The sequence below is a fragment of the Gekko japonicus genome, unplaced genomic scaffold, assembly GCF_001447785.1.
Source record: "Gekko japonicus isolate JY-2015 unplaced genomic scaffold, Gekko_japonicus_V1.1 scaffold204, whole genome shotgun sequence".
NCBI classification, from domain to species: domain Eukaryota; kingdom Metazoa; phylum Chordata; class Lepidosauria; order Squamata; family Gekkonidae; genus Gekko; species Gekko japonicus.
Window position 1 is genome coordinate 372,046 of NW_015159716.1, and position 12,347 is coordinate 384,392.

Consider the following 12,347-nt stretch of genomic DNA (forward strand, 5'->3'; position numbering starts at 1 on the left):
TCCGGCATACCTGAGGGACCGCCTTTCCCCATACAGGCCCCAAAGAGCACTTCGGTCGGGGTCACAACACCGCCTAGTGACCCCGGGACCTAAGGAGGCTTGCTGCCACAAGGGCCAGGTCCTTTTCGGTGGCGGCTCCTACCTGGTCGAATGAGCTCCCGGAGGAGATCAGGGCCCTGCGGGACCTTTTACAGTTCCGCAGGGCCTGCAAGACGGAGCTCTTCCACCAGCCTTTTAAGTAGGAGCCACTGCCGCCACTATTACCACCATCGTGTACTGCAGAGCAGTGCCGTCGGGGTGGGCCGATTAGCCATCCGGAACATCTAGGCCCATGGCATGCCCCCCTTTCTTCTTCTGACCTCACGGTGATATATAACAATGAGTATTTTAATCACCGATGCATTCTGTAAGATTGAAATGTGTTTTAAGTGGTTAACTTTGTTATTTTATCGCACTTTGGGTGCCTAAATTGTTTTAATCGTGTTGTATTTTATTGCACGGTTGTGCCTATGTAAGCCGCCCTGAGTCTGTGTGCGGGGAGGGCGGGGTACAAATGTAATAAAATAAAATAAATAATAAAGTGGTGTCCCTCTTACCTGATAGAGGTGGAAATTTCTCCCAATCAGGGTTATCTTCCTCTGCACATTGACTGGCATCAGAGAGGACCCCTGAATGCCCCGCACGCAGGGACAGGCTTCTGGCCCCCAGCTCTCGCTCTAAAAGCACACAAACATGCACAAGAAGAGCTGTTCACATGGCACACTGCTCCTCCTTCCTTCTGCCGATAAAGCTCAAAAAGAACTCAAAATCAGATAAGACACATAATCTTACCCGAAACAGAAGCCATTAAGGTGTTTATCTGATCAAGCCCATATAATAATTATTACAGATTTCAAAAGAAAGCACATTCTAATCTCGGGATATTTCACTGTCTTTTTTTCTAAGGGAATCAAGAGTTAATGGCGCCAACGTTAGAAGTCAAGTTGCTGCAGACGCATTATACAGGGTTTGTTCATGCATTGGGTTGGAACCCTATGGAATGTGAATGGAACAAGTTGACAGAATGAACCTCTCCCCTCCTCCTTCCTCTGCAGATCCCCGCACCCTCCTGAAAAGCTCCTCTCGAGTGTCAACAGATCCTCAATAACAGAGTAGGATGCAGCACAGGGGCTGCAACAAGAAGGGTAAAACTGGAAGACCTCCCCCCTCCATGCTCTTGTTTTGCCCACAGAATGAAGGGGGGGGGAACCCTGGCAGTTCCCCTATAAGCTGCACCCTTGAACTGCATCGAATGTCTTCGTAACACTTATGCCAATACAGGTGGGCAAGTGTTTGCTCTCTTGATCAGCATTTGGGGGGGGAAATCCCTGAAGAGCTCTCTCTCCTTCCCCCAAGCAACAGGAGGACAATTACTCTTTTCAATAAAGATGACCACAGCGAAACACCCAGTACCTTCCAGCAATTAGCATTACCAAATGATTCAAGTGTTGCATTATTCTGCAGCAGCGTTACGAAAATACGTGGGTTTATAAAATGCAGCCTTATGCTCTTCTTGAGCAGGGCTATGCACGCACCCAACCATTTTTCCAAAAGGTGGGAGGAGAATCGTGATAGTAACAATGACAACGGTGGGAGAAGGGGAGATGCAACCCACTTCTAGTGTGGAAGGGAAACCGTGGCTAACTTGGGTGCTGTCTGGAATATCTGTTGCAAGTGCAAACTGAATAACAGCTACACCAGCAACATGACCACCATGGGGAAACCCCTTGTGTGGAATCAGCTACGTTTTCCACGGCAGCCTGAAACTCACCAAGTCCAAAAACCCAGGTGCGTCATACTGGTAATCCAGCCCCGGGTTCAGAATTCTGGGGAAATCGGTGGTGTCGCTCTCCAGTGAGTCTCCATCGCCTGACAGAAGCATGGAAGCAGAGAAGGAGGATGTATCATTCTCAGATGACAGTGGATCCATCCATTCCTCGCTGTTCCTGAGTTCTAGGCCATCCCCAGGAAGCCAGTCTGGAAGGCCAGTAGGGGGAGGCACCTCAGTTGTAGGCAGCTCAGTCTCCAGGTCTCCTGGTAAGTCAGCGGAAGAGGTAGAGGCACTGGCTATCTGACTGGGGGTGAAGGGAGTCGGGACAGAGGAGGTGGGTGCTTCAGGCACAGGAGATGGAGTCGTGGAATCGGCCGCTTCTGTGAAAGGTGTCTGTGCCTCCACAACAGGCTGAAATGTGCTGCGAGTGAAGGAAGTGGAAGGGTCCGTGGACCAGTCTTCAGGACCAACTGAAAGTTCAGAGGTAGGATGTGTAGTGAGGCCTGGAGTCTCTGGTTGGCTGGTGAGGACAGACCATATTGACCCAATCAATGTGTGGGTAGTTAAAATCACCTATTACGACACAGTGTTTTTGTCTAGCTGCTATCTTTAATTCATTCATCATTTTATAATCCTCCTCTATCTTTTGATCCGGTGGGCGATAACAAACTCCCAGTGTTAAGTTTCCTTTTGGCCCCCCTATTTCAACCCACGGTGGTGGTGGTGGGACTGGGGGTGAAAGATTCTGTTGATGTTTCTGAGAGAACAGTTGGTTCAGTGGCTACAGTCGGAGCAGATGAAGGGGACACGGCTGTAGTGGGAACAGCTGAGGAAGGCAGAAGGCTGAAGACCGGTATTTGAGTCTGGAGTAGAAAGAGACAGAGAAGAAACATTTGAGTCAGCTAGCCGAACCAGAGACTTTTTGTCTCCTGTCGGCTTTCCCCCAATATTCAGTTTAAAAACTGCTCTGCCACCTTTTTGATTTTAAGCGCCATGAATATGATTTTCTCTCAGAGATGCTAAATACATCCCAAGCTAACAGACAAGTGCACTTCAAACATTATGGTACCTTGCACGCGTGCTGATGGGAGGAAGGGCAAAGGGGGGAGGGATTTTTGCATTTTTCAGTTTAGCAGCCCATAATATCATGTGTGCATGAAAATACTGCAGTGTGCTGGGAGATCACTAGGAGGCGAATCCACACAACAAAACCCAGGACTGGATCTACTTGCACGCAGAAGACAACAAGCACTGAAATGTCCTTTTCCATTCATATTTGGCCATCAATTATTGCTCCATCTCGGCTCATTTTCACAGATTGCACTATGCATTTGTGAGAGAGATCTGCAGCTTAAAAACAAGGCCTGAGTCACTTATTGTAGCTAGAGGACATCTCGTTCTACGGCAGCAAGAATTAACAGACATTCGACAGGAAAATATGACTCTGGATACATTTTCTGAGTCATGTGGCCATGGCCCCCAGTGATTATTTTATTTAAAGTTTTGCCTGTGGACACATTTCAACTTGCGTGATGACTCTGCAAAATGTTGACACAAGCTAGGCCTACAGAACAACCCCCATTAGAGTTGACATGGAATGTTCTGCTTGCTCCATCCTGTATCATTCTCCTCCGCGCTCTCTTTTTTGTCCACAATGAAAAGCTTCTCCTCTTATGTATGTCAAGTAGGGATGGGCATGAACTGGGGAAATGATGGGTCGTGTTGATTCGTGATTCGTTTGATTGCGCGAACCACAAACTTACATGAACTTTTCCATTTCCCAAACCAGTTCGTGGTTCGTTTGGTTCCAGAGGTAGAAGAACAGCCCCCTCGCGATTTAGAGATGCCAAACTCAGGGATTTTTCAGCAGCCTCTTCTCCACCCACCCTCCAAGTTTGGCAAAGATTGAATTTGGGATGTCCGAGTTATAGCCCCCCCCCCCAGCAGGTGCCCCAAGGAAAGCTCACCTCTAGCTTCAGGTTCAGTCCCTGCAACCACAGCAAGGAACACCTTCCCAGCTCGGGGAGGTGTTTTAAAATGTCTTCCACTGTGTGGGGAAAAAAGGAGTCCCTCAAAGCCTCCCCTAAATCAGCCATGCAGCAAATAATTCTTCTTCTTCTCTCACAATGACTAACTCTTCTCTCTTCATGCTGCAAAGTGAAAGCAGCTGAGTCAGGGTGTGGTATATAATCTGCTCCCATAGAGAAGAATGGGAGCTCTGTGGCTGGCTCCCAGAGATGCCAATCAAGCTGTGGACAACTGCTTTGGGTGTTTCTAGGACTCTCCACAAATCCACCCCCAGCATTGTCTAGGACTTGATTAAATCAGAGCCTGGAGAACTACCCAAACCTCCAGAGAAAAAAGGTGGTTCATTTTTGGGTTCGGGAACTGTGCTCAAACCAGGGTTCATTTGTGGGTTCGTGCCCATCCCTAACATCGTTGCCTGACTAAACACAGAATGGGACTTCCTGTGTTTGGCCAGGTGTTATAGCAGAAAGATTTTGGGCAGGTGCAGCTTCTCCTGTCGCAGACGCTCTGTTCCTCTCAGGCACATTTTCCAGCTTCCTGAGGGAATTCAGAATGGGCAGGGAGGCACAGAATTGAGCAAGAATGAACGGCTTCTGTGAACAAGGAGAACTGGGATATTCTGCCACACAGTAACTGAGGGGCTTTCTTCTTCCTGGATAAACGCCCTCCTTTGGAGCTATTCAAATACCCTCTGAAGCACACAGTTCATGGCAGGTTCTGTAGAGCGGGTCTGTTTAGTGCACCAAATTCTGAAGTAGCAAAACGGCTGCCCTCCTAAGCAAAACCTACTAGAAACACAACAGACAGATTACCAGACAGGCACTATGAAAGACACACCCTTTCGTTGTAGATGATGGTCCCTTCTTCACAGGTGGTCTTATGAGTGCAGAGGTGTTGATGGACGCACCAATTACACCCCCAGTGGCTGCTCACACACACCTGGCATCTGAAAGCAAGGAGAACAGAACAGTTGTGTGCAACAAGTCCCCATAGGTCAAATAAAAGCTTTGAAGTTTGGAGAGGCTGTACCCTCGTGGACTTACGGTGCAGATTTCCTCAAAGAGGCCACTGCTGCACAGTCATAGAAGGAGAATGAGGTTGAAGCAATAAAAACATCATGGAAACGCACCACCAGCTGAATGGTTATGTGGTCTGAAAATGGAAATTAAAATTTTAAAAGTCTCTTCAACACAGTTCAACAGCAAACACTGTCATATTTAGATACTATGGAGTTCACTGCCATAGGACGTTTGTGGCCTCTTTGAGGCATTAAAACAATTATTGAGGATGCCTAATCAACAGCTATTAGTCATGAGAGCTAAATGGAAACTACGGGGTTAGAGGCAGTGTACCCCAGGTACTGGGGGGGCCAGGAAGGCTGACTGCCTTCTTGTCCTGTTTGTAGGCTTTCCGGATTAATTTGGTTGGCCACCCATGAAAACAGGATGATGGGCTATATGGACGTCTGGTCAGATTCAGTATTGCTCATCTCATGTTCATAACATGATGGTGGAGAGGACTGTCAAGTCACAGCCAGTGTTCCCTCTAAGCTGAGTCACTGTGAGCTAGCTCACAGTTTTTTTAGCCTCTGGCTCACACATTTTTGTCTCAGCTCAGGAAGGGTGGCTCCAGAGCAAACTAGCTTACGCAGCAGCCAAATTGCTCACTCACAACTTTAATGCCAGTAGCTCACAAAGTAGAATTTTTGCTCACAAGACTCCACCGCTTAGAAGGGAGCATTGGTCACAGCTGACTTATGGCAACCCCTGAAGGGGTTTTCGAGGCAAAAGGCAAGCAGAGCTGGTTTGCCCTTGCCTGCCTCCCCGTCATGACCTTGCTATTCCTTGGAGGTCTCCCTTCCAAATACCGACCAGGGCCAACCCTGCTTAGCTTCCAAGATCTGATGAGACGGAACTAGCCTTGGCCATGAAGGTCAGTCAGGGTGTGCTCATAACATACCACTTATCAAAACTTCAAAATCTGATGAGAAGGAAAGCGAAATTACGGAAGGCATCTGCCAGGAGAATAAATCATGCTATGTTTATTTGGGACATTTCATTTTCCATACTGCGGGTCAGTTTAGACACCACAGGAAACCACAGTGCAATTAAACTAACTGTGGTTAATGAGACTGTCTGAATGTGAACCACTTTGCTACCTATGGCTAGTTAGGCTCCACCGAGCCACAATCCGGAACCGTAGTTCAAATTCAGTTTATTAGCCACAATGAGACTTAACTATAGTTTCCATGGACGTGCCGCCTGAATACGTGCTTGTTACCCAGCACTGCCTTCCCAGCTAGGGAGCAAAGGCCGGCAAATCAGCATTTGTCAAGGCTAAATCGGGGTTGGGCTGGTCATCTGCAAGCTGAATTCTGGTTTCACAAACTAACTATAGTTAAAATAAACCACGATTTTGCATTATGCCTTAACTGAGCCTGTGCGCATTACTTAACAAGGGTACATGACTTCATTAAATTGCAGGACAAAATGGTCATTCGGCATCGCTGATGTGGGACAGGTTATTCAAGACACGAGCGACAACAGGCGCTTCCACTGCAAAATAACACATTAGTAAAGGAGGAGGGAGGAGGGATCTCGGCAAGGAAACAGTGGCTGCCATCCATGGAGTGAACAAGGTATTCTGAAGCCTCCACGACTCCCATTTGTTACAGTTATAATCAGGGCTTTTTTTGTAAAAAAGGCTCAGCAAACAGCAGGAACTCATTAGCATAATAGGCCACACCCAACAGCAAACTCATTAGCATATTAGGCCACACCCCTGATAGTACAGCTCATTTGCATATTAGGCCACACCCCCATGTTACCAGACGTGTGGTCATCCAGCCACACCCACCTTTTGCTTTTTATTCTGTTTACCTTGTTTGTTGTCCAAACCCAGGGGGTTTTTTTGTAGCAGGAACTCCTTTGCATGTGAGGCCACACACCCCTAATGTAGCCAATCCTAATGAGTTCCTGCTGTTGGGTGTGGCCTATTATGCTAATGAGTTCCTGCTAGGCGTGGCCAACTTGGGAGCCAGCCGGAACTCCATTCCTGTGCGTTCCTGCCCAAAAATAGCCCTGGTATAATTACATTTTCTGCACTTTGTCACTCACCTGTTCCTGTTTTCAGACTTGGTGTTTGGCTGGGATCTGGTGACGGACACACGATGCCCGACCCCACCAGCACTGCTGGGCTCTCGTACTCTTCGAAGAAGCATGAATATGACTCTCCGTCCCGCAGGGGCGGCAGATCTGAAAGCGTTAGGAATATCTGCCAATGGGAGAGAGAAGCCTAATCAATAACTTCTCTTCTCCTCTAATGAGCATCTCCTCCCCTTCCGAAAGTGGAAGAGGATGGGGTCAATGGAAATGTGAAAGGGTGGCAGGCACAAAGACAAACAAGCAGAATTGTGTAGGCGTGCCGAGTGCTTAAGTCCAGGCCTTTGGCCAGTGAAAGTGGCACAAAACCCTGCAGTTCCTTACTCTTTGGCTCTTACTCACAAGAATGCAAGTTATCCTTCCACATCAGGAGGGCTAGTAATTTATTTTTGTTTTTTAACTGTAATCAGAGAGACCCGGGCTTCTGACTCCATCCTAGCAGATCAAATGTTATGCAACCAAATTCACCATTGCTTGGCTGGATTGTGCCTGTTTATAGTTCCAGCACCTCAGCTATGGCTTACAGTTTAAAAGAAGAAGATGAGATTGGATTTATACCCTGCCCTTCACTCAGAGTCTCAGAGCACGTTACAAACTCCTTTCCCTTCCCCTCCCCACAACAGATGCCCTGTGAGGTAGGTGGGGCTGAGAGAGCTCTCGACAGAACTGTCCTAGGGAGAACAGCTCTGACAGAACTATGGCTTGCCCAAGGTCATCCAGCAGCTGCAAGTGAAGGAGTGGGGAATCAAACCCAGTTCTCCCAGATTAGAGTCCGCACACTTAATGTCTACACCAAACTGGGTCTAGCAGGGCAAAACCAGCAGGGCAAAATCAGGACTGTGCATATTTTATAAAATATCTCGAATTTGCATGTAGAATAAATTAGGCAATTTTACAAAATTAAGTAACTGATTTGCCAAAATTCGGTATGGTTTAGCAATGCACTAATCTTATACAATTTATTCTGCCTTCAAGATTTAGGTTTTCAAAGAATTTGGAATTTGTTTTGCAAGAACTGGGGTGATAAAGGGCAAGAAAGAGAAGAGTTGGTTTTTATACCCTACTTTTCTCTACCTTAAGGAGTCTCAAAATGGCTACAATCGCTTTCCCTTCCTCTCCCCACATCAGGCACCTTGTCAGGTAGGTGGGGCTGAGAGAGTCCTGAGAGAACTGTGACCGGCCCAAGGTCACCCAGCAGGCTTCTTGTGGAGCAGTGGGGAATCAAACCTGGTTTACAAGATTCGAGTCTGTTGCTCTCAGCCACTACACCATGCTGGCTTTCAAAGGGCAAAGCGGGAGTGAAATGAAAAAGGTGAACGAAATGAAGATTGATGATACGTGGGCATGGCAGAAGGCATGTCCTGACCAGCCCACACATTTAGTCTACATAAAGAGCCATAAACATGATTGCAGAGGTATTTTTCAGAACCATGAGGACCAGTAAACTTGGATGCTCTGCACAAATGCATGGGATGGACTCGTGAGAGGTTAAAGGGTATCCGCCACACGCATAACATAGCACACAACTCCCATGCAACATTCTGCAGCACAGTTGGAGTCCATGTGACATGCAGGAATCTTATGTAAGCAAGAGAGTACAAATGCAAGTCATGGTACAAAAATTTGTTTGGGATGTTCTGCTTTTTGAGGATGCAATTCTGAATTCTGTAATTTTGTGCTGTAAGCCGTTTTAAGAGAATGGAGAGGTGGAATAAAAATGTTTTGAATAACCGAACGATAGCTTGGAAGCCTATTCAAGTCAACGGGAAATCTGCTCCCTGTTGACAGCTATGGGAATATGAGCCGTCCGCAAGGGAATGGCTGCATGTGTCTTGAATTAGAGGCTCAATCAAACCCCAAGAAACTAGGCTATAATGAATCCCCACCCCCCCTAATTTTTAGCTTCCATTTTGCAAAGGAAATGGTGAAAACGTAACCAATGGGGTTCCTTCTCACTCCACAACATCTCTCGGATATTTCTCATGCAGACCTCTCTCAGACAGAAATGCAAACATGCACAAGGATTCAGTGCATCTGTGCACACATTCATTTCTGTTCTTTTTTAACACTCTCCTCGCATGTGTCCCCTTCCCAATAGTCCAAATATTCTTTTGTGGGCTTTCAAGGGGCTTTTCTGAATTCTCATTTTTATCTCTGGTATGTTCCTGTTGCTTGGGGGGGGGGTGTTTCCATTCTGCAAATGTTTTGCTCCCTCTAGTGGACGATTCAATATTACATCAGTTTACAACTGGTCCGGCACCAAACCTCAACATGGCGCACTAAGGCTCATGAGGTCCACCAATGTAACCAGAGTAATGTACTAACATAGCAAGTTAACATAGCAAGAATAGTTAATAGCCAGGACTGTCATGTTATATTTATAAGTTGTACTCTTCCAATGTTTCCAATTATTTTCTTGCTGTAATCTATATCTCCCTGTTATGGTTATGTGTTATCGAGCTATGTGCATTGTAAAACAGTATAAAAATAAAATATTAAAAAAAAAATCTTCAGGGAGACATAACCCAATGACATAAACCATACCAAATCGACCACTAGAGGGAGTAAAACATGGGTAGAACAGGGGAAAAAAACCCCACCTGAAGAAACAGGAACTTACAAGTGAGAAAAAGACGATTGTGGAAAAGCCCAAGGTTATCAAAGTGACCTTGACCTTGAGTGACCTCTCACAGCAAAGCAGCAGCCAGGGCTTGGGTCCAGAGTCAGCATGCTGGGCTATCTGCTGAGGTGCACGGCACCGCAGAGGGCAAACTGCCAACCAGAGACTGGTGAAGGGATATTGCCCCACAGTACCCTGGGGCAATCTCTTATTCCATGCTGGGAAACACTCTTGCAGAGAGCATAGCACGACTCCTCTGCATTGCTTCTAGCTTTGCTGGCACTGATGGTGCTTGGAAAAGTGGCACCCTGCTTTCTCAACCAGGAGTGTGTGTGTGTTTTATGGGACAGCGCATGAGGGTTGCACCGGACAGTATCTTGCAGAGGGTCCCTTTAAACCTGGAGCCAATCTTTGACAGAGATGATAGCAGAGGTGTGAATTATTCCAAGCCCCCCCCTTCACCAAGGAAGTGTTCCAGAGGCAGCACAAGCCACTCCCCACTTCCAGTGTCACAGCTTACGCATAATAAGGTGCAAAGATGCCCTCTGACACAGCCTTCAAAGGGGAGTGCTAAAGCATGTGAGCTTACAGTTCTCTGTTCTTCTCTGCTGATGTTGGCTGGGCTCAGCGACTGGACAGACAAGCACTGCTGAGTTGAATTAAAGCCCCAGAGCCACTGCTCGCTCACTCGGAACCTGGTGCATTCGGAGCGACGGCTGCACCTGGGGGGGGGGAGACAGGAGAAAAAAGATGCAAGCGCAGAAAAACAAACAATCAGCACCGATGTGGGCTGTCCTAGAAAGGAGAGGGTTCCCCCACACACACACACCTGAGGCCTTGTGCATCTCTTTTTGTTTTTTTTAAACAATTTTATTTGGATATAACATCAAGTCAACCAATATAACATTTTAGCATCCATCTTATATCCTTTTCTCCCCCTATCTCCCCCCTTCTGGCTTCCCTCAGTGCTCCCACCTCCCTTCCAAATCTTCTATTTTCTTCTCTCTTCAGGCCTTGTGCATCTCTTACGTCTAGAGGCACACAAAGCAGATTATCTGGCAAGGAACTGAATACCTTAAAAGGGTCAGGATGTTTCCAACGTTCGTTCCATTCCACGGGGATGTGAATGTAGTACCACGTACAGTGGACGAGGACTAGTTCTACTTTGCCACTTACAAAACCAGTTGCTACCCGTTGCTGGCCCAATTCCATATAAAGTGACATGGGGACGGAGGTTTCAGACAGCATTTTTGAATTCATTTAGGAGCCATCTCCAAAGCATTCTGCCCATTTAAATCCATGCTGCTCCCCCCCACCCCACCCTTTGTGCAGCACGTTCTATCTGGGCTTCGGCAGAGGGGGAATGTTTTGGCTTTTGGGCGACAGTGCTAGACCGATACAGCAATTCAGTGCTTGCATTTGAATGCTGGCTAAAGTAAAGGCTCGAAAGCCAGTCGAATCCGACTCTAGGCTTGCGGTGCTCATCTCCGTTTCAAAGCCGAAGAGCCAGCGCTGTCCGAAGACGTTTCCGTGGTCATGTGGCCGGCATGACTAAACACCAAGGCGCACGGAACGCTGTTACCTTCCCACCAAAGTGGTACCTATTTATCGACTTGCAATTTCTTGCTTTCGAACTGCTAGGTTGGCAGGAGCTGGAACTAGAGACGGGAGCTCACTCCGTCTTGCGGCGCTCAGGTCTCGAACTGCTGAACTACTGACCTTCCACAGCCTGCAGTTCAGCATCTTAACCACTTGAGCCACCGCAGCTCCTGGGACTAGTGGCTATATAGCACTAAATTGCTATATAGGTCTAGAGCTGTAGAGCAAAAGTTCCAATGTTTAAAAAAGTATTGAAACAGAATGTGCTGCAAAAATGTCGGGAGAAAAGGTGGCACTTTCAGAAGTGCTGCAGACATTTTGAACACCACAGAACAGTGATTCGGAAGTGCAAAGAGCACCTGAAAATGGAAGAAAGGTGCTTTTGAAAAACCCCAGCTCAGCCCTGCTTTGCAAATGGGACCCAGGTGGCTTCATTTGAAAAGGTTTTTTAAAAATCACTTCGCGGCTGGGAGCCGAAACAGATGTGTCTGAAATGACACAAAGAATCTGTTAGCAACCAGCAGCTAAAATGGGTTACCAAGGCTGTTTGGAGAGGGACTTGTCCTCAGACTTATAAGCAACCATCCTGCGAAGCTTAATCAGCGAGCTCCCTGACGTCTCCTACAAGTGTCCAACAAGGGCTTTTTTTTAGCTTCATCCAGAAATCAAGATTGACCTTTGGTACAGAAAAGTCTGGGACTATTTTATATCTGATAAAATTGCAGATTGGGTAGCCCAATACGATACAACAGCCGAACAAAAGAGGGCTATGTTGAAATGGACTCAAAATGATCTAGTAAATAACGTTAGAAGATGTTTGATCAACCCAATTATTTTGGCTACTTTTTTGTTTTATTGAGTGAACATAAACCTCAAGACAAAGTTGGCTTTACAAGTAAGCAGGGCTATTTTTGGGCAGGAACGCACAGGAACGAAGTTCCGGCTCGCTCCTGAGTTGGCCACGCCCAGCAGGAACTCATTAGCATAATAGGCCACACCCAACAGCAGAAACTCATTAGGACATTAGGGGTGTGTGGCCTAACATGCAAAGAAGTTCCTGCTACAAAAAAAGCTCTGGGTTTTGACAACAAACAAGGTAAACAGAATAAGAAGCAAAAGGTGGGTGTGG

At 46.9% G+C, this 12,347-nt stretch overlaps 1 protein-coding gene across 1 annotated transcript in view; it reads right to left on the minus strand.

Moving 5' to 3' along the window:
• The window catches only part of LOC107113404 (plexin-B1-like), a 122,855-nt gene that overhangs the window by 44,450 nt on the left and 66,058 nt on the right, over positions 1–12,347 (minus strand). The window contains 6 exon segments of the mRNA XM_015414766.1: positions 597–710; positions 3,942–3,953; positions 4,676–4,784; positions 4,882–4,990; positions 6,955–7,111; positions 10,209–10,341. Of these exon segments, the coding sequence (XP_015270252.1) occupies positions 597–710; positions 3,942–3,953; positions 4,676–4,784; positions 4,882–4,990; positions 6,955–7,111; positions 10,209–10,341 (634 nt within the window).